Source organism: Eschrichtius robustus, chromosome 10, assembly GCF_028021215.1.
Source record: "Eschrichtius robustus isolate mEscRob2 chromosome 10, mEscRob2.pri, whole genome shotgun sequence".
In the NCBI taxonomy this organism is placed as follows: Eukaryota; Metazoa; Chordata; class Mammalia; order Artiodactyla; family Eschrichtiidae; genus Eschrichtius; species Eschrichtius robustus.
Genome location: NC_090833.1, coordinates 6,369,852 through 6,393,171, shown reverse-complemented (window position 1 = coordinate 6,393,171; position 23,320 = coordinate 6,369,852). Strand labels below are relative to the sequence as shown.

The window sequence follows — 23,320 nt, the reverse complement described above, 5'->3', positions numbered from 1 at the left end:
CTGAGAAAGAACCAAATGGAACTTCCAGAAATAAAAAATGCACTCATTGAAATTTAAAAACTTAATAGATCAGTTAAATAATAGAATAATTGAAGAGAACTCATGAAGTAGCTGAGAAAGTTACACAAAGTGTGATATATAGAGATAAAGAAATGAAATGAAGGAAAAAGAAGTTAAGAAGCATGGGGAACAGAATGAGAAGTTTCACACATATCTGAGCCCCAGAACCAACAATTCAAGAGAATGAAAGAAAGGCATATTTGCAGAGTTAACACCTGAGATTTTTCCTACATTTATGAAAGGAACAAATCCCCAATGAACCCTAAGCAGAGTAAATAAGAAACAAAAAGTCTGTACTTTGAAATATCACAGTGATGCCACGGAACACCAGAGGCAATGATAAGGTCTTAAGAGCTAGGGAGGACAGTCAAGCATCCACAAAAGGAACATAGTTATTAAGTAGTTAGCCAACTTCCCAAAAGGAACAATGAATGACAAAAGACAATGGAATGAGGTTTTCAAAATGTTTAGAGAAAATCACTGTCAGCTTAGAATTCTATACCTAACTAAACCATCACATTAGAGTGAGGACAAAATAAAAACATTTCAGACAAATAAAGAACTTACTACTCACAAACCCTTATGGAAAAAAATAAAAACAACCTATCATTCAGAAAGGAGGGAATTTAACCCAGAAAGGAGGAATATGCAAGAAGTAACAACACTTGGCCTGCCTTAGTACATGTCTCTGGTTGTGTGGATAGATGGTGAAGACATGGCTGCCCCCTTTAGATGGTCCCTGGACCCACCTCTCCTTATTGGGCCCCTAGTATATACTGAGGCTTCACGTCAATTGCTATTTATCACCTTATCCCAGCCCATTATCACCAGCCTAGTTCTGTAGGCAAGAGCAGTGGCTAACAATAAAGAGCTCGTTTAATATAAACCAGGAGTGAAATCATACGGTACACTGGTAAGGACACTGAGTTCACAAAGAATTCATTGAAATGTGCTTCAGTCTTAGCTCTCCCGCATCCAGCATGGCCATTTTAGGTTACTGGTAATTTTTTAAAATTTTTTAAATTTTATTTTTATGGCTGTGTCAAGTCTTAGTTGTGGCATGCGGGATCTTCTCTCAGGTGTGCAGGCTCTTTGTTGTGGCATGCAGGCTTCTCTCTAGTTGTGAAGTGCAGGCTTTTCTCTAGTTGTGGTGTGCGGGTTTTCTCTTCTCTAGTTGTGGCGCACAGGCTCCAGAGCGCGTGGGCTCCGTAGTTTGTGGCACGCAGGCTCTCTAGTTGAGGTGCGCGAGCTCAGTAGTTGTGGTGTGCGGGCTTAGTTGCCCCGCGGCATGTGGGATCTTAGTTCCCGGACCAGGGATAGAACCCGCATCCCCTGCAGTGGAAAGTGGATTCTTTACCACTGGACCACCAGGGAAGTCCCAGGTTAATGGAAATTTAACACTGTATAGCCTTACCTTTTTTATCTATAAAGGGATAAAAGAATTATGGCAAGGACTGAAACCCTCTTCGAAAAAAATAAAACACGTTCCCAGTGTAAGTTTTCTGAGAAGTAGGTTCAGTACCATTTCATGCGGATCACATTCATTCTCCCATTTCACTCTTAATATCCTTCACAATCCGTTCTCATGTCACCTCTCTGGAAGATCCTACTCAACTCCCTGTCTGTCAACATCAGCAGCATGCTTCCCGCAATGCCTGAGATGAAGTTCTCTCCATCTCAGATGCTCCCTCTCTGCTCTATCCATTCAATTTCTACCCATCCATCATACTCAAGTCCTGATTCTTCCTTCAGCCCTATCCCAACAACCTGTAATCCACATGGAGCTTTTTCAGATGCAGAATCTATGAGCAACTTTTAAGCTCCTAGTATTTGCTGGTCATAAGACCAGGTGATTTCACATATGATGTACCTCATTAATCATTTTTTATCTACTGCTGCTCTGAATATCTTCACCCCGCAGCTTGGCATGTTATACACATTATCTGATTCTGCAACTGACTCGAGTTTTCCTTGTCTCTCTATCTCTTCGTTATCTGCTAAGCAAGGCCCTCAAGAAAGGTATTCATTATAATCCTACTGATGCTCTGAACTATTTGTTCAATAAATACTCTAATAGAATGTCTAGGATGTTTAAAATATACTTAATCGGGGACTTCCCTGGTGGTCCAGTGGTTAAGACTCTGGGCTTCCACTGCAGGGGGCACGCGATTCTAGCCCGCGCACCTAGAGCCCGTGCTCTGCAACAAGAGAAGCCACCGCACCGCAACGAAGAGTAGCCCCCGCTCGCCGCAACTAGAGAAAGCCCGCGTGCAGCAACGAAGACCCACCACAGCCAAAAATAAAATGAATTAATGAATTAATTTAAAAAAATATTAAGAACCAGCTCCTGGCCAAGATAGACCATTTACTATCAGTAAAAATTAAAATATTTTATTAAATGAGTTGCCGTACAAAAGCCTTTAGAACGATGAGGGGCACAAAGGAAATGCCAAGTATTGAAGCCACACACACACACAAACACACACACTCAAATAAGTAAATATCATTTATTTATTTTATTTTATATTCATGTTCATATATTCATATAATATGAATATTTGTATTCATGTTTTATTCAATTCACTTTTATTTTCAGATCTAGGGTATGGGAATGACCTAACATCTTACTTCATTCTATTGCTATTTTGAACATTCACTTAAAGGCTTTTGTTGTTAGGAGTACTAAAGCAAAGCTAAGATAGATTCTCGTGTTAGCATTTTCATGTAAGTAACATAATGCATACTGGAAATAGTTCACTGAAGAGGCTTTTAAAAGTATTTGGTCTGGGCTTCCCTGGTGGCGCAGTGTTTGAGAATCCGCCTGCTAATGCAGGGGACACGGGTTCGCGCCCTGGTCTGGGAAGATCCCACATGCCGCGGAGCAACTAGGCCCGTGAGCCACAGCTACTGAGCCTGCGCGTCTGGAGCCTGTGCTCCGCAACAAGAGAGGCCGCGACAGTGAGAGGCCCGCACACAGCGATGAAGACTGGCCCCTGCTCGCCGCAACTAGAGAAAGCCCTCGCACAGAAACGAAGACCCAACACAGCCAAAAATAAATAAATTAAAAAAAAAAAAAAAGTATTTGGTCTTTATATGCATTCACTTTGGGGAGCACCCCGCCCTCCAACATTTCTGATGCTCTGAGATTTTGACATTTTGACTTTCCTGTTTCTTTTTAAATGTTTGTTTACCCAAACTCCATTTGCTGTGTAAAAACCACTTATTTCCAAAGCAAAGAAGCGAAAATTAAGGTCAACAACATAGAGGCTGTAGTAATTGCTAGCAAATGAACTAAAACTGGGAGCTGAATGCAACGTTAAGAATACCTGTATGTGAAACATTTAACCACAGTAAATAATTTTATGTTTCAACATTCCTATCACAAATTCATTTTTTAAATATTGAGTGTCACAGCCTTAAAAAAAAAAACAACGCATCCTACTAATATTCAAAGTTGTGTCCTGTTTCCAAATATAAATTCATTTATTCCACATTTGATAATTGGGGAAAATTTCCATTAAATTCCATTTCCCATGTGAAGCATCAAAAAAGAAGAAAACATATCCGTATTAACTCAGGACAAACATTAAGCATCAAAACAACCGAAACCATCCAGGATGTTCACTTAATACAGGCACACTGAGAAGCAAAATAAACAAAACATAAACTCTACAGATATGACTGCTTACAGGACAAATATAAACAAGAGGATAACAAAGATGACTTTTCTAGAATCTTTGATTTGAACACTGATCCACTTTTAAAGAATAGTCACAGCAACGATATCCATTTTTAATTCTATACATTTTTCTCTTGTTGCAAACGAAAACAATTTTAAACTAAAAGATCAAGCTGCCGTTGCGAAATTTATTTCCTGCATTCATACAAACCACTTCCTCTTTTGAAAAAAAAAAAATTGTTTTCTAAATTGTTACAGTGAACAATTCCTTCAGATAACCAGTCAGACATTTGATATGAAGCAAATTTGGGGAAAGCCCCAAAGATATTAACATGTTTAATAAAGATGTCAACCTCGTGGTTACAGCAAGGGCAGAGAAAAAATTTAATAGTACAATTCCTTATACGTACAATAACTAAAGTAGTCATCTTGCTAGAGAATGTTTCCCCAAATGGTAAAAAAATTTAACACTCTGCTACTCAGCTGGCTTCAGTTAGAACAGAACCAACTTTGTCCTGCCTGTGCTTCACAGAGCAGACATCCCTGATTCCAACTGAGGACAACCTCTTAAACTAGTAAATTTCATTTGTTTTATCAAGATAATTATCAAACTGATAATCATTCAAAGTAAATTCCTTCATTCTTGCTTAACACTGACATAGATCCTTTACTAAAATTGTATTTTTCTCTTTAAAAGATTCTATTATGTAATATATGACATAAAAAGAGTGCATGCATAGTTTATTGTCATTAGAAACGTGAAGTTTTATCACATACTTCTTAGAATTCTACCTTAATTCATAAATGACTCAGAATGTCCTGTTCTACTTCATGATAGGGGCATCTATGTAGAATTTAAAAGCTAATAATGTTCAAAGCCAACTATGTTTGGAAGCCATAATATCACACAAAAATGGAATGCAAACTCCCTAAGAAATGGATACACTGTTCTAAGGGCTCATGGTCAGCATTTTAATTTAATTTAACTTTTAAAACATTTCCTTAAATCGGGTTATACAGTAAAACTCATGATTAGGCCAAACAGGGCAACTTATCACATTGTATAGAGAATTCTTCTGGTTAGTCAACACTCAGAACTGCAATGAATTTGAATTAAGAAGCCAAGTTAACTGTTTGACGGCAAACAACTGCCCAGAAAATGAAGACGTTAGCAGTCAAAGAATCACACAATTTAAATGAAACTAGACCTGTAAGAAAAGGAGAAATTGATGCCAGAGTTTAAAAACCATAACTTGAGCTCACTAACAATTTCTGCAGCTACTTGTAACCACGAACTGCAGTTTCTGTTAAACAATATCCTATTTTGCATTTAGAAATTATGTAAGAGCCAACAGTCACAAGGCAAGGGCGAATTAGAGAAAGGGAATTATTCATTGCCTGACATGGATGAACTCAGTTTAATGCATGCATTTAGAAAATACTGTTCTCTCTGTTCGGAAATATTAGTTCACATTCCATTCATTTTGATAACCTTTTCCTTTTTCATCCCAGCACCGCACTAGCCAGCTGCAGCATTATCAGAAAGCAGAGATTAGGCACTGCCTCTCATCCACATTTGTCTAGCATGTTATTATTCCAAAGCACAGCGACAGATAAAACCCGACTTTAAAGTGTTTGTCACCAAAATGGCATTCAAGAAGTATGTAGGGAGCACATGGGAAAATTCACCATACAGTCACTAAGTATTAGGAAGAAAACGAAAGTCAAATTCCTTCAAGTCAAGGATTGTGTGATTCCACGACGGTATCTATGCCACCACCACACCTCACCAGCACATAGGCAACAAATAATGGGTGAGGGAATGAATGGATGGGAACACTTCACAACTCAGGAATGCTGTCAACAAGTTAGATGCTTTTTGAAAATGACAATAAGGTCATGAAATCGTGATTCCATTAGAATTCCCTTAAATTAAAAAATATATATATACGGTAACACATTTGGGGGCCCATGTTTAAATAGAAATAGACAGGGAACATATGTATATGTATAACTGATTCACTTTGTTATAAAGCAGAAACTAACACACCATTGTAAAGCAAGTATACTCCAACAAAGATGTTAAAAAAAAAAAAAAGAAATAGACAACTTTGGAATTTAGTTGGATGAAAAGCTATACCAAGCGGAAGCAAACTGCAAGAAAAAAATTACTAGAAACATTTTAATAAAATAAATTAATGGCTACTTAGCATTCTGATTCTTCACAAGTAACCTCCAAACTCTATAAAGCTTGAAATACTGACTCCGTTAAAAAGTAGTCTCTTGCCCACCTCTTTACACACTATACTCTACCCCCAGCCCCCCAAATCGAGAATACATCAAGAGTTTAAATGGTCCTTTGGCACCATGTCCAATCTGATGGCACTGGGCTTCTGAGAGATGGGGCCACGGAGAGCTGGGCTCTCTGTATTTCTAAGCCTGATCCTTAAAGATGTGTAACTTGGAAATGATAATATTCTGGTTGTCTAGGCTTTTTCCATCACACAACAATATTTTAACAGCAATGATGAAAATTTTAAAATAAAAGATGACCCACATATCGATTAAAGGCATAGAAAAGGCTTTATTGGGGGTAAGTAAAGATAACTGTATTAGCATATACATACATACATATGTATATATGTACACACTCACACACACACACACATATATACATACACACTCATATATGAAGTGTATAAAGAGCACCTGTATGCCAGAAAGAAGAAAATCTATTTTTAAAATGAGCTAAAGGGACTTTTCTGGCAGTCCAGCAGTTAAGACTCCACGTTCCCAGTGCAGGGGGCCCAGGTTCGATACCTGGTAAGGGAACTAGATCCCGCATGCCACAACTAAAGACACCCCATGCCGCAACTAAAAATCACACATGCTGCAACTAAGACCTGGCACAGCCAAATAAATAAATAAATATATATATATATTTTTTAATGTTGACCTTGAATGCAGTTAAATCACTGCACTTTATTTTTTCTTTCCTTTTTTTTTAAATGTTTTATTATTTTATTTTTATTTATTTTTGGCTGCGTTGCTGTGCACGGGCTTTCTTCTAGTTGCCACAAGTGGGAGCTGCAATTCGTTGTGGTGCATGGGCTTCTCATTGTGGTGGCTTCTCTTTTTGTGGAGCATGGGCTCTAAGCGCGCGGGCTTCAGTAGTTGTGGCGCACAGGCTCTAGAGCACAGGCTCAGTAGTTGTGGCACACGGGCTTAGTTGCTCCGCGGCATGTGGGATCTTCCCGGACCAGGGCTCAAACCCGTGTCCCCTGCATTGGCAGGCGGATTCTCAATGACTGCGCCAGCACGGAAGCCCCTAAATAAAATTTTTTTTCTTTAATAAAATGAGCTAAAGATTTGGGCACTTCAAAAAAGAGGTTACTCAAATGGTGGATAATGGCATACGAAAAGATGCTCAACATCATTTGTCATCAAGGAAATACAAATGCAAATTAAAACCACTACCAGAGTCCACTCCATGCTCATCAAAAAGGCTAAAATAAAAGGACTGAGAATACCGACCCTCCATGAGGGTGAGGAGCAGCTGCGGAAGGTGTGTCGGTTGGTACAGCCACTTTGTCAAAGCTCTGACAGCGCATCACGCCAAATACGCACCTGTGACCCAGGGTTCCACCGCACCTCAGGTACACACCCAAGGTGAAGAGACCATGGCCACCAACTGACATGTATAAAAATGTTCACAGGAGCTTTTATTCTTTTTTTTTTTCTTAGGAGCTTTATTCTTAATTTAGTCTCAATATGGGAACAGTCCAAACATCTACCAACCTGAGAATGGATAAATTGTGGTACATCCACACAGTGGGCACCACACGGCAACACGGACCACCCCCGCATGACAAAAATATGAATCTCACAGACATCATATTGAGTTAGAGAAGTCAAACAGAAGAATATGTATTATATAATTTGTATGAAGTACAGAAATAGGCTAAACGAATATATGTCAGAGGTAAGAATAACAGTTATTATTATTATTACAATAACTTTGGGGTGGGGGGAGGGTTCCAGGGAGCCTGCTGGGGTCCTAGAAATGTTCCTTATCTGGGGTGGTGGCACACGATTTCATATATATGTAAAAACTCATTGAGCTGTCCACGTAACATGTGGCCACGTTATGGTATGTAAATTACACCTCAATAAAAACCTATTTTAAAAGGTCTATAAGGACACATACCAATGGCGAGAGTGACCACCTCTGAGGAGGGTCTGGAAGGTGGACGGCTGGACAGCAGAGAATACTTCCACCTTATCCTCAGTGCTTTAATTTTTTTACAGGAGACTCCTATATTTGAGTAAGACATAATATGGTTTGATTTTTCCATGTTCCCTTGCAGTCCTTTGACTGCTCAATATTACAAGACAGATAGTAAGGACTATCTTTTCCATCTCCTTAAAAAGGAGGAAAAAAGTCTGGTTTTACCTTCAACTTGAGCGTATGGGTCACGAGCCATGAGATGACCTATTCCAACCTCTATTGGTTCTTTGACATAGCCAGCTTCACTAATTTCAAATCACCACAACTCATTCCAAGTCTTCAAATCCAAAGCTTTCTGACAGTGGCATAAAAACCATTCCATTGAACTTATTTTCTTTCCCCATCGTTCTTCTAAGGCACATGGCATCCTCACAACATCCAAATATGTTCACTGGCCCAGAGGTTAAACTGTCAATTTTTTTTTCTTATGTCTACTTTCTATGTATAAATTTACATTTAGTTAAACTGGGTGCCTCAAGGCTAACAAATACCCTCTTGTAAGCAAATGACTAAACATCTGGCCACACACTGATGCTGAACACAAAGCAAAAACGTGGACTCGAGCAGATTTAGGCAATTTGAACACAGAGCCAATCCCTCTGCGGAACATTTAACTTCCCAAAAGGAGAAGAAGAAAATCAGGGTCCTACCCAGATCCTACGCAGCTTAGAAGATGCATGCACATATAGTTCCCATGAGCTGTGTCATCAAACACAAGCGTAGTTTAGGAAAGTCCATCCTACTCATGGTGGGAGCAGCTACAATGTCTTTGTAAACACAGGCATGGCATTCCAAGTGTCGTGGGGCTGACTGCTGGAAAAAGGAGGGGGAGTGATCTTGAATACAACTGGATAATTTAATCATGGGCAGAAACTGGAGGAAAAGACATTTATATTAGATCTGAAGGCTATTAGAAGTCAAAATGGGAAATTACATTAAGTATCCATAAGAACTGAAACACTGCATCCTTTCAGCTTGATACTGACAAGAGGCTTCACTGCTGATAATGCAAAAACTGATATAACAATCAAATCACAGTTGGTTTTGGGGAAATTATAGTGCTTCAAGTGATACTCATAAGCAAAATAACTTAAGAATAACTTAAGAATTCCAATGTTTAGACATTGCTCTATGAGCTTCAACATTTGTGATGCTAAAATCCAGTAATTTATCACATCCTTAGGGAGGAGGTAAATAGTACTTCCATAAAAATAACAAAATGACTCTCTACGTATAAGAAATAATAATACATCCTTGGAAATATTAAAATAGTTGAGGAGAGCAATTCAGTTTGGTAGTACCTTCCAAAAGTCCTAAAGCTGCAACTGGACCCAGCAATTGCACGTTCGTTAAGCTAACTACCTTGGATCTGACCTGAGGGAGGAAAATTAAAAAGTCATCCCGGAAATTTTTCAATCACAAAGGACTAGAACTCACACAGCATGTGTGGATCCCCAACCCCAAGCTGGAAATTCAGATTGATGCAGTCCTGGCCTGGTAGTGACCCCAGGTAATGCCAACTCCCTGGAGAACCCACTTTAAATGTAGGCCAGAGATGAAATTCCAAGAAACGCACATTTATAATCACACACACTCTGTTTTGAATCTCACATGTTTTTCTGCTGTGACATACTTTCTTATGTGACTGAAATATAAGGCAATGATGTTGGTATAACACAGAAGGCTTGCCAGTCTATACGCAATTTTTCACAGTAAATTAATGTTTCGAAGCAATCACAGGTAAGCCTTAGCAACGTCATGCAGATTTTAAGAAAAAGGCTAAGTACGCCTGAAACTAATATAATATTGTACGTCAATTATACTTCAATTTAAAAAAAGAAAGAAAGAAAAAGGCTAAAAATCTACAGAATTGCAACTAGTGGCTGCTTCAGTGGCTTCAAGAACTGCTACAATACTCATTCTGATGAACTACCTGGTAAAGCTACGAATGCAAAATCTGGAAAGATATTTCCACCTGTGGCAGAACGACAGATAAGTGCAGGAAGTATTTAGCCAGGATCAGATTTTTCATTTTGCTGAAAGTGAATGCTTCCAAGGACCTACATGTCTTAAGGCCCTAATACTCAGAAGGACCTACATCTTAAAGGACAAGGACTGTGATACTCAATTCAAATACTAGTTGTTTTACTAGGATTGTTGTTTTGTTGGTTCTCTGGTTACAAAGTTCTGTAAGTATTGAGTGATCTATTTCTAAGCCTATTTTCCCCTAAGTCCTGTTCATTATTTATAGCAGCTTTTTTTGCAGAACATAAAGTTTTTCAGCAACGCATTTATGGCATTATAGAAGAAAGGACAAAAATATAGGAGGAAACAAGTCACCATAAACAAGTCAGCAGACACAACAAACTGACGAAACAGGCCCATATAAATTGTAGATACTGAAATTAATCAAATAGAGAATATAAAGTCAGTGTGTTTAGTATGTTTAAAGAAGTAAAATATGGTACGAGGGTGTGAGAAAGCAACAAGAAAATAACAAATGACTAGATAGATTTTAAAGAGAACTATAAAGAACTTCTAGAAATGAAAATGTAACAACTGAAATTAGAAACTCAATGGACATGTTAAACCACAGATTAGACACAGCTTAAGACAGAATTACTGAAATGAAAGTTATATCTAAAGGAATTACATGGAACACAGCAGAGAAAGAGAGGGACAAAGAGATGGAAAATACAAATATAGCTTAATAGGCATGGAGGACATAGAGTAGATATTTTAACTAATGCCTTATAATCAGAGTTCCAATGGAAACAATAGAATGAGGAATAGGCAAGCATCAGAAAATTCCAATCTGGAGGTAATAAGCCCGATGAATCAAAAGGAAGGTAAAGAAAGTCACCCCTATTTTAAAGACAAAAAGACAAGAAAATAGATTTTAATAGTTACTAAAAAGAAGAGACAGATTATCTTCAAAGGATTAACAATTATACTGGCTTCTCACACACTGTGACTTGTCAACTACACATGGGAGTCAAAAGATGGTAGCATAAGACCCTCCAGGTGCAATACAATCACCCTAGGGCTGTACACATGGAGAAATCATGTTTCAAGAATGAAAGTGAAAAAAGGACAGTTCCAATCAAACAAAAACTGAGATTTTACTGGAATAAATCTCTGCTAAGGGAACTTCTAAAGGTGTCCTTTGGGAAGAAGGAATAAGACCCCAGGTACAAAAAGAAATGGTGAATAAAGAAAATAGAAAGTATACTTACAGAACTATAAAAAAAAAAAAATTAATGCAGTTGAACCAAAAATATTCACAAATACATTGCAATGTTAAGAGGGAGCTGGTTTTAGTTAAAGTTGTTTGGGTGGACACTAGTAAAGACCTTAATTTTCTTTATAGTTAGGCTGAACATATATGTTAAAATGTCTAGGACTTCCCTGGTGGCGCAGTGGTTAAGAATTCGCCTGCCAATGCAGGAGACATGGGTTCGAGCCCTGCTCCAGGAAGATCCCACGTGCTGCAGAGCAACTAAGCCCGTGTGCCACAACTACTGAGCCTGCGCTCTAGAGCCCATGAGACACAACTACTGAGCCCACGTGCCACAGCTACTGAAGCCTGCGTGCCTAGAGCCCGTGCTCCGCAACAAGAGAAGCCACCACCATGAGAAGCCCGTGCACCGCAATGAAGAGTAGCCCCCGCTTGCCACAACTAGAGAAAGCCCACACACAGCAACAAAGACCCAATGCAGCCAAAAAAAAAAAAAAAAAAAAAAGTCTAGGTTTACCAAATAAAGCACAGAAATAGAATACATAATCTCCAAAGCAGTAGAGGAGAAAATGGAATGAGGAAAACAAAACACAATTTTCAAAAATCCAAGAAGGCAAGAAACAGAGAGTATCAGGGAAAGGGGGAAGGAAACATAGAAAAAGTGAAACAAATAGAAATAAAATGAGATGGTATACATCCATCCAAACTCTCCAGGTGAAAGGTAAAGACCATCAGACTGGATTAAAAAGAAATCCAGCTATATGCCATTTACAAAAGACACATCTAAATATGGGAACAAAGAAACATATAGACTAAAACTATGGGAAAGACTTGCCAGGCAAATGCTGACCCAAAGAAAAGGCTGGTTTATGTTGGGTAAAATAGACTTCAAGGCATAAAGCATGACTGTGGAAAGAAGATCACCACATATCAGTGAAAAATTAAATCACATTGAAGACATTACAATTCTAAACTTTATTTTTTAATAAAACAGCTTTACAATGGAAGAGCAAAATGGACAGAAAATAACAAATCTTTCATCATTATCATCGCAATAGTTAATGTAATGATCACTGGCCACTGCCATAAATGGCTTTGAGTATCTTGTACATATTATCTCAACCAACACTTGCATCAGTCATTTCCCTCTGTGTTCCCATTTTACAGACAAGGAAAGTGAGGCACAAAGAAGTGACATATCTCTATCAAAATACATTACAACAAGCAGACAAAAAATCCTTAATGATGGGAAGATGTGGGTAATCAGCAAGTTTGCTCTAATGAAAAAATGTAGAACTCTGCAACCAAGAAATGGAAAATACACATTCTTTTCAATTACTTAGAGAACATTTATAAAAACTGACCCTGTACTAGGCTATAAGACAAGTCTCAACAAACGTAAAAGTCTCAAACTCAGACTTTCTATAACCACAATGCAATTAAGTTAGAAATCATTAACAAAAAGATAAGTTTAAATACACCATACAATTGGAAATTTAAAAATATGCTTCCAAATAAATTAGTGGAGAGACTAAATAGTAAAAGAAATGAAAAATATCTGAAAATGAATAATAATAATAATACTGCATACCAAAATTCATGGGTTGCAAATAAAACAGTACTTAAATGGGAACTTTGTTCCTTAAATGCTTATATTAGAAAAGAAGAAAAGTTGAAATGAGGAAAGCATCTGCAGAAAGAAATTTTTAAAAGGGCAATAAAATAAATCCAAAGATATTGACAGAAGAAGAAGAGGAGGAAGAAGAAGAAAAAGAAAATAAATAAAATAGAAAGTAAAAAGAAGTTCCATAAAGATAACTTCTGGTTCTTGTAAAATACTAATAAAAAATGATTTAAAAAACAGACCCTCGGGACTTCCCCGGCAGTCCAATGGTTAAGACTCTGCGCTTCCACTGAAGGGAGCATGGTTCGATACCTGGTCGGGGAACTAAGATCCCACATGCTGCACGGTGTGGCCAAAAACAAACAAACAAACAAACAAACAAATAAAAGATGAAGACCATTAACGTCCTTTAAAAAAAAAAAACAGACCCTCGGACTTCCCTGGTGGTGCAGTGGTTGGGAGTCTGCCTGATGGTGCAGGGGACACGGGTTCAAGCCCTGGTTGGGGAAGATCCCACATGTCATGGAGCAACTAGGCCCATGCGCCACAGCTACTAAGCCTGTGCTCTGGAGCCCATGAGCCACAGCTGCTGAGCCCATGTGCCGCAACTACTGAAGCCCGTGCGCCTAGAGCCTGTGCTCTGCAACAAAGAGAAGCCACCGCAATGAGAAGCCAGCGCACCGCAAGGAGGAGTATCCCTCACTCACCGCAGCTAGAGAAGGACCGCACGCAGCAGCAAAGACCCAACACAGCCAAAAATAAATAAATAAATAAAAATTTTAAAATGTATACATTATTAAAACAAAACAAAACAAAACAAAACAGACCCTTCCCGGGACTTCGCTGGTGGTTCAGTGGTTAAGAATCACCTTCCAATCCAGGGGACATGGGTTCGATCCCTGGTTGGGGAACTAAGATCCCACATGCCGTGGGGCAACTAATCCTGCACGCCGCAACTACTGAGACTGTGCACTCTGGAGTCCACGTGCCACAACTAGAGAGAAGCCCGTGCGGCATCGAAAGATCCCTCATGCCACAACGATGATCCCGGATGCCACATTTAAGACCAAATGCAGCCAAATAAATAAATAAATAAATAAATAAGAATTGATTAAAAAAAAAAAAGGCCCTCCCCCAAAAGTATAAATAAATAATATTAGGAATAAATAAGGGGGGCACACAATATATGCAGCAAAAAATTAAGGTGAGAGAATATGATGGGCAACTTTTGGCCACTTAACTTGAAAACTTGGGATGAGATGGATATATTTCTAGAAAAATATAACATACCAGGATCAACCAAAGAAAAGATAATAAAGGAATTGGATCAGTAGTTAGACACTCTCCCACAATAAAGTATTACAAAATATTTAAGGAACAGTTAATTTCATCTTACATATATTATCCAGAAAATAAAGGGCAACACTCCAAAACTAAAAAGAAGTAAAGCAAAAGCTAGAACAGCCAAGAAAGAAAAATTACAGGTCAATTTCAGTGACTATAGATGCAAAATCTTAAAATGTTAACAAAATAAATTCAGCTCTGTCTAAAAAAAAAATACATCATAACCTAGTTATATTAGTCCCAGGAACGCTAATTTGGTTCAATACGAGAAAATTTAATAATGTAATCTACCTGTTAATGGATTAAAGGAAGCAGAAAAGGTATTTGATGATGTTCAATATTAAGTCAAGCTTTAAAAAAAAACTTCTTGGGGTTTCCCTGGTGGCGCAGTGGTTGAGAATCTGCCTGCCAATGCAGGGGACATGGGTTCGAGCCCTGGTCTGGGAGGATCCCACATGCCGCGGAGCAACTAGGCCCATGAGCCACAACTACTGAGCCTGCGCGTCTGGAGCCTGTGCTCCGCAACAAGAGAGGCCGCGACAGTGAGAGGCCCGCGCACCGCGATGAAGAGTGGCCCCCGCTTGCCGCAACTAGAGAAAGCCCTCGCACAGAAACGAAGACCCAACACAGCCAAAAATAAATAAATAAATAAATAAATAAAATTTTTAAAAAACAAAAAACAAAAAACTTCTTGGCAAAATAGAAAAAGAAGGGAAGTCCCTTAGCCCAATAAAGGGTATATTATAATCATGCTTAATGGGGAAACATTTGAAGCACTCTCTTTATAATCTAGAACGAGATAAGGAAGTCCACAATAACTGCTACTGCCAGCATAATAGAGGTCATAACCAGCAAAGCAAGATATGAGAAATAAATAAAAGACATAAAGATTGAAAAAGAAGAAATAAGACTGTATTATTTGCTGGTGTTATGACTGTCTCTACGGAAAACCCCAAAATAGAAATAAAAAGAGAGTTTAGCAAGCATCTGGCTCTAAAATTAATATATAAAAGTTATGTGCTCTACAGTCCACATGAATTAAGTAAAAAACATAATATCAAATGAAAAACAGTCAAGTCACAAGAAAAGAAATGAAAGTATGATTTTGTTTCTATAAAGGTGAAAAGGGCGCAAAATTATGAAATAAACTCTTTGGAGGTACAGACACCTACGGTAAAGCTATGAAGAAGCGAGGAGGTGATTAACACCAAATTAAGGATAAAGTTTACCTCTAGGGTGAAGAGAAGGATGAAGTTAGGAAGGGAGACTTGAAAGGCAACAATAAGATTTTTATTTCTTAAGACAGGTTGTGGATTAGCAGCTGTTCCCTTTGTTACTATTCTTTACACTGTACATGTGTAGTATACGTAATCTTTTTTAAAGAAAAGGCTCTGAGGGAGTTCCCTGGCAGTCCTAGTGGTTAGGACTCCGTGCATCCACTTCAGGGGGCACGGGTTCGATCCCTGGTCAGGGAACTAAGATCTCGCAAGCCACGCGGCGCGGCCAAAAAAAAAAAAAAAAAAAAAGAAAGCTTTGTTTAGAGACCAGGAAGGAATGGTGGAGGCTCTGAAAGGTATTTTATTAACCGTAGTTGGATGTTTTAATTTTTTTCTCCCACTTCATTTGGTTGTATTTTCAGGTATTTCTACAATGAGCAAGGATAGATAGCTTTTTTTCTAAGAAAAGGCCATAATAGTAATGCCTTTTAAAAAGTCTTTCAATAAATAAAAATCACTCCAATTTTACATTTAGGGTAATAAAATATTTGCTACAGAATGCATACCTTTGTGCCAGGCATGTTTCTGGGACACATATACTGATTTTACCTCCTTTAACCCCAAATGTTTTTTTGATAAACTTCGGGTCAATCTATTTTAATGGAATAACATATTAAATACTTTGGGGAATTAATATTTTATGAGAACTTATAACAAATTTATGGTAACTTTACCAGCAAATTAATATATCTTTTGGTAAAGTAAATATCTCCACTCAAGATCAAATATAGACATTAAGAATGTGTTTTCTAATATATTAGATAATTTTACAGGAAGGCATACTAATATATACCTAGGCTTTAAGCAAGGAATTTGGCAGAATTGGGCAATAAATAACTAATTCACACTATTTTCTGAGCAAATTCAACTCCAAATAATCTGGCAAAAGTGAAAGAAATCTACAAAAATGCAGGGTTTTCCCCCATGTAAAGCATGAGTCTGTGAATGCCAAAATAGCCCTGGGCAGTCACGAATGAATACTGTTATTTAACAGCCTAGTTTTGTTTACACTAATATTGATGACTTTAATAAAAAGAAACTTTAACTTCCAGGGAAAAAACACAGAGGGAACCACAGGAAGACACAGTACAAGCTTTATAATAATATTCCTAATTGCCAATCCAAGTCCATTTCGGGAAAAGCTTTCGGGAGGACTCTCCAATGCAAGCCTTCAAGTCCAACCTGTTATCAACCTGAATGAATCCATTAGAACACAGGCCACTCGTGTGAATCTCTTTATCTTTTTAACAGAAGCACCGTAAGCGGCCGAGCTCTTCCAGATGGCACTGGACAGTCTGCTCCAGGTTTTAAGAGGCTGACTTTTTCTTTGAAAAGCCATTAAGAGAGAACCACAGCCTGCGGAAACCACCCCCTAAGGTATGTTCATGGTCTAAGTCTCCGTGTTATCGCCCTGATGACTAAATAAATCAACAAACTGCTCAAATCATAACACCGAAGATTCCCCAAATTTTAGATTCTCTCCCTGACACCCCACCGCCAACATCCCTCCGTTGACAAAACACGAAAATGATCCCAAGTAAAGTGGCCTTTTGTGGTTGCAGCAGAAAGGAGAACTTGGGGACCAGCAGTCCGGGAGGATACGTGATGAACATTAAAAAGGGAAATGAAAGAAAGACCCTCACTTTCGCCTTACCTTTTCAACATCTGCTTTTGTAACATTTATGTCAGCATCCATTTTCTCAAAGTACTGCTGGGCTCGGTCAGCCTCTTTGCAATCCCGCTCAAAACGTCTTTTACTCTAAAAGCAGAGGAAGATGGTGGCGGGGAAAGTAATTTTTAATGAAACCATGAGATTCTTATGAGAAGATGTAATTTTATCGACATCCGCCCCGCCCCCCACCACCCCGAAAGCTTTCTTCTCCAAACTGATTTGTTCCGTGTCATCATTTCAGGAAGTTATTTTAAAATCCACATTTATTTCCATCCAAACTGTCTAATCTTTGTTCTTTCCATATGATTTTTAGAAAAAGACTCTGCTCGAACTCTTTTGGGCTTAACATTTTACTTTCAGTAATGATTTCTAGAAACCAGTTAAATTCAAATTATAAAAATCTCTAAAGACAATAAATAGTGTCTCTGTTTGTTTTGTACTTACTGGTTGATTCAAGCTTAAGTTAAAGTCAAACAAGAAAATCTATAAAGACATTTCTTGAGCGGTTGGGTTTTCACTTACTGATTCTAGTTGCTTCCAGCAAGTCTCTATGTGCTGCTGTGCCTTCCGTCCGTCGTGAAAGTGCTGGAGGGGGGAACACACCCATAATTAGTACCCCCTCTTTCTCACATTAACACTTGAGAAAAGAAAAATTCATCCACTTCAATGATATTTAAATATTGAATATCTAGCATGTGCATGCCAGAGACATTTAAGAGTTAAAAAATAAACGGGAAATGAAAACAGTAATAGTCAAGAGTTCACTTTCAAACTTTAGCTATAATAATACTGAATGCTAAGACTTACATACACCACTTGTAAAAATGACAGGAATGCTTTATTAAGACGGCAATCACTTTGATCTTTATTTTTAATTGCTTTGAGATGTAATTCTTATACCAAAAGATTCACCCATCGACATTGTTCAATTCAATGGATTTTAGTATAGCCACAAAATAGGCAACCCTCACCAGTCAATTTTAGAACATTTTTATCACCCCAAAAAGAAACGCCGTACCTCTTAGCTGTCACCCGCCATCCTCCCCAGCCCTAGGCAACCACCACACCACTTCCTGTCTGTATAGATTTGCTTATTCTGGAAGTTTCATATGAATGGAATCGTACAATATGATGTCTTTTGTGACTCACATCATGCCTTCATTATTTCATAATGTTCACTTAGCCTAATGTTTTCAAGGTTTATCCACGTGATCACATGTATCAGTACTTTATTCCTTTTTATTGTGGCGTGATATTTCTTTGGGTGACTATACCACATTTTGTTGGTCCATTCACCAGCTAATGGGCATTTGGTTGTTCCCAGTTTGGGGCTATTATGAATAATGCAGCTGCAAACATTTGTATAAGTTTTGTGTGGATAGATGTTTCCATTACTTAGATTTTCTTAAAACTTAAAATTCACCTCCCTGCCATCTGCAAAGGCCCTGAGGCAGGTATGTGCTTGGTGTTGACCATCAAGCACACCAGAGGGCCAGACCAAAGTGAGCCTCAAGAATATGAGGAGATGGCGTCAGAGAAGAAAGGGGCAGCCTGTGCAGGGTCTCGTAGGCTTTTTGTATGAATGAGCGGGGGATCTGTAGATGCCGTAAAGGAAGGTTCCAGGTGGGAGTCTCTCTCCAACCCTGGAAATGATGGAGACTTGGACCATGGGGTAGCAGTGCAGGTGGTGACAGAGGCTCAGATTCTGGGTGTCCTTTGATCAGGAAAACCACTAGGATTTGCTGGCGAATCAGATCAGATGTGGGCTGTGAGATACGGAGGGGTCCGGGTGATTCCAAGGTTGTTCAGACTTGCATGGACTACGTGAACAGAAGCCCTTGCCCTCTGGTTCCGTTAGATTTGCCACGGAGAGGGTTCTGGCATATCAGAGGGTATGAATTTCCATCTGCAGCTTTCCCTCGCTAGGATGCCAGGGGCTGGCCACGTCCTTTGACCAAAGGCCACAGCTCCGGTCAGGCAGCGCCCCTGCAGCTGATCTCTGAAGTTCCTACAAGGCTGCCTTGCCCTTTGAGACCCAGGGCCACGGCAGCTCCCCACCGTGATTAGCCTGGGGGTACCGCTCCATCCCTTACTGCTTTTCCTGAGCCCTTTCCACAAGTGGTAAATGCTCCTTTTAATAAATGGCCTTCCCTCAATGACTAGGCTTGAATGTGCTGTCTGTTTTCTGGCCTCCGAGGTAAGCACGGCTGGGAGGGGTGTGCTGTAGAGAAGGCACGGTGAAAGGGGGACAGGCACGGAGAGGTCCCCTTGGTACAGCCTCAAAGCCTTTTCTCTCAGTCGTCAGCGCCTATGGCTTAGCCGAGTCGCAAAAGGTAGCTGACTCCTGGGAGGCCAGGGAGGAGGAGACAAAATCAGATTTTTTTTTTTTTTTTTTTTAAGAACAGTGTTCCTTTATAAGGGAATGTTTTCTTGTCTCTCTTCTGAGGTCAAGTTTCACCATTTTAAGTGCCTCTTGACAGCAAGGTTTATCCATCTAGCAATTTTTTGGTCTAGAGGAGCCCCGTGGGGCTTCATTTTTCAAGTCTCATAATAGACACAGGGATAGGACCGCAAAGAGATGGAGTCGAAGGTAGGAATAAACAAGCAAGAAAGGATCGGGCTTCGGGAGGAGTAAGGTAAGCTGAGAGCAGAGTTAGGGAGCTTTGGAGGAAGTACAGGTCTTCTGAAAGCCACATATGTCGTTTTAAAGAAGGCTCAGGAGGGAGATCAAGGCTCAGCTGTGCCCCTAGGCCCTGGGAGTCACTCGTCATTGTCCCAAACAGTCCAGAGGACCAGCCCCATTTCCTAAGCAGGTCTCCTGTGTTCTGCAGTTTGCAGAAAAGATACCTCCATTCCCCCAAATCTTACTTCGAGATTCAAAGACAGACACAAAAAGAAAAAGAAAACCTCGGCACCCAATTCAGAGCTGGGCTCTAAGCTTCCGCTCCAACTCGACAGCAACCCTGAAATGAATGTTTTCACAAAACGAAAGCTCCCTCACAGCCGGGGCCGTCCTGATGGAGAGGAAACGCACACAAAGAACATGGAGAAGTGACGGACATGGCACAGGAAAGGTGGAATGGGCTTTACTAGCAAAGGAATCTTCTCTGAAGACAATAGTGTTCCAAAAAAGGTCATGTTTTTGGAAGCACGAGGGATGATTTTTATTGAAAATCTACTACATAGTAAACTCTCTTGTCACTTCTTCATTCCAAGGTTCAAAAATAAGTATGAATTTATTTTTCAAGCACGGTGTGGACCTTGCTTGACGTTACTGGTGAGCTTTTTGCCGGGAAGGACTCCTGTCACAATACACCCCATGACACCACAATTCGGTGGGACCGAAACAATGATCTGAGAACTACACCTGTGATTGCATTCCATGTAGCTTAAGAAAAAAAATCGAGGTGTCACTGATTTTCCTTCCAGTCTTTCTTGCCTAGTATGTGTTCCTCCAAAATGGATTTGCCTGCAACACACAAAAACAACCTTGTGCTGCCTGACCCCTTAGGAAACTAACGGATGGAACAAAAGCCCTCCTGACAGTCCTGAGTATCCCATGACCTAAATAGCGGCGGTCCTTTGTAGCCAGCTCCATCTTCCCTCCTTTAATCGGAAAAGCTATCTTAACAGTTACAAAGTTAAACAAACCAACCAGCTTGCCAGATGTGTTTGTTGTTTACTAACAAACAATGGTCAAACATTTCTTCGCTGGGCAGATAGCAAGTGTGGATCTAAAAAGTGTGTCTCCAAGCCCTAAATAAAGAGGAATTGTTCTCTAGAAAAAGATAATAAGCACTTCTTTTGGAGCCACGGAGTGAAGTCATCACAGCTCTTTTCTCCTGTCAGAGGAGAGACAGGAAATGCCATCTCTAGAGACCCAGAAAAATGCTCTTTGCTTTCTCCTGTAATAAGATGCTTTAGTTTCTCTTCAAACATAATAATAGACCTTTTAAAAATGCCTGATGGTATCTGGGGTGACAGCTAAACTTACTTTCATTTCAACTTTTTGGTTGAACCTTAAAAATATACAGGTAAAATCTATACAAATAAAATCAGCCTTGAAAAATTTTTTAGAAATTTCCTGGGGGCCAGGGGTAGCTGAGATAAAAAATCACAGGGAACCTAAAATAGGCAAACATTAACTTAAAGCAAAATGACAACGACAGGGACTTCCCTGGTGGCGCAGTGGTTAAGAATCCGCCTGCCAATACAGGGGACATGGGTTCGATCCCTGGTCCAGGAAGATCCCACATGCCTCGGAGCAACTAAGCCTGTGCGCCACAACTACTGAAGCCTGCACTCTAGAGCCCAACTATTGAGCCCAAGTGCAGCCAAAAATAAATAAATAAAATAAATAAACTAAAAAAAAAAAAAAAGACAATGACAAAGCTTCCAAGGAGATTTTACTGCACTGCAAGAAATCATACTTAGGCTGGATAGACAAACAGTGAGAATGTTTATTATTCACACATTACAATTAGGTACAACAGCCGCTCCTTTTAATATATATATATATATATATATATATATATATATATATATAAAAATTAATTTTTAAAACTACATTTAAAAAAGCAAAATATGGCATTGATGTGAGAACAGCCACTTAAAAAAAAAAAGTGGAAAAAAAAATAAAAAGAATAAACACTCAACTAAGGACAGTCAGCCATCTGGAATTTTAAATAAAACTCAGATTCCACAGATGAAAACAAAGGAACACAAAAACTTGAAAAGGCCAAGAGAAAAGGAGCTTCCAGAAAATATGTCTGTGACAAATATTAGAATTTCCTCAAAACCTACAGTGTGGTGGGTTTGAATGCTAGCAGCTTCTAAGCCTGACTCAGGATTAATTAACGTAGCAATAAATCTCTGTGTGTAGATCTTTATGTGGACCGTGTAGGAAAACTGTGAAGCATCTTCAGACCTGCTCAAGGGAGCATTCCGTCACCTCACTGAAGTCCCAAACCATAAACCCAGAAACGTTCCTGACAGGAGTTGCATTCTGCTTTTCTTCAGTAAGGCCTGTTTCCCCCAAATTCATTTATAATAAAAATATCTTCTCAATGAACCTGTTTAAAGTTCCTAAAAATGCCTGCCTCCCCGTGCAATGTTTTCAGTTATTTAACTTCCCCTGTAACATTGACCATCCAGGCACTGGGCAGCAACCCCCACCCCTACCCTCCCCAGTCCAGGTCCAGGTCCAGCAGCCCCGGCCAAGTTTCCTTCATCCCCTCTCCAGCTGCTCCCCTACGCCACCGACCCTCTTATTCTCAGGCTGGCTTTTACTCCCCAGAACTCTCCCCACAACCACACTTTTTTTTCCCCTTGGCTTTGCCGTGCAGCTTGTGGGATCTCAGTTCCCCGACCAGGGACCCAACCCCAGGCCTCGGCAGTGCGAGCACTGAGTCCTAACCACTGGACCGCCAGGGAATTCCCCACATCCACACTTTTTACCTAGACTCCAGTAGTCTTTTTTAAACTGTTCTTCAAAACAATTCCTTCTTTCACATCCCTTAAAGTTCTAATTCCTCTGAAGAATCCCTATTAACTCAGGATGAAAGGATCTTCAAATGATCAGTATTAAGCAGCAAATGACTCAGATTCCTCACTTGATCTCTTCCAAGGGTATGAAACTGTTCTTCCAAACCAAAACAAGGAAAATCGCCCTTAATAAGGACTTTAGATAGAGTGCGAGGTTGATGGGTGAAACGTTTGGGACAGTAATCCTTCCTTGGGCTGAAAGATCTTAAAATCTAACTCAAATCGTTCACTCGACAGGTGTTAATTCCACACCCACATGTGCAGGGTGTTGCTTTACTTGCGAATAAAACAAAGCCCCTTTCCTAGTGAAATAGTGGACACAGCAGTAAGAGAAAGAGGGTAAGGAACTCAAGAGGAATGGGTGTGGGTGCAGGCAGCATTTAGATAGGGCGGTCTGGGAGGATGCTTGAGCAGAGACTTGAATAAAGTGTAGGAGTGAAATTGCAAAGTTCTCGGAGACACCCTTCCAAGCAGCAGGAACAGTTAATGCAGATGCTTTGAAGTGGGAAAGGGCTTGGCGTGTCCAAGGAACAGCTAGAAGCCAGTGCAATTAGACTGAGAGGAAGGATAAGGCAGAAGAAGGCGGCAAGGGCT

General features: G+C 39.6%; 1 protein-coding gene across 7 annotated transcripts in view; it reads right to left on the bottom strand.

The window, feature by feature from the left end:
• The window catches only part of FNBP1 (formin binding protein 1), a 147,864-nt gene that overhangs the window by 44,999 nt on the left and 79,545 nt on the right, over positions 1-23,320 (bottom strand). For all 7 annotated transcript variants that reach the window (XM_068553616.1, XM_068553614.1, XM_068553615.1 and 4 more), the window contains exons 5-6: positions 17,705-17,767; positions 17,165-17,269 (exon numbers count right to left, since the gene is read on the bottom strand). In XM_068553616.1, coding sequence (XP_068409717.1) covers positions 17,165-17,269; positions 17,705-17,767 — 168 coding nt within the window. The remainder of the gene's footprint in view (positions 1-17,164; positions 17,270-17,704; positions 17,768-23,320) is intronic.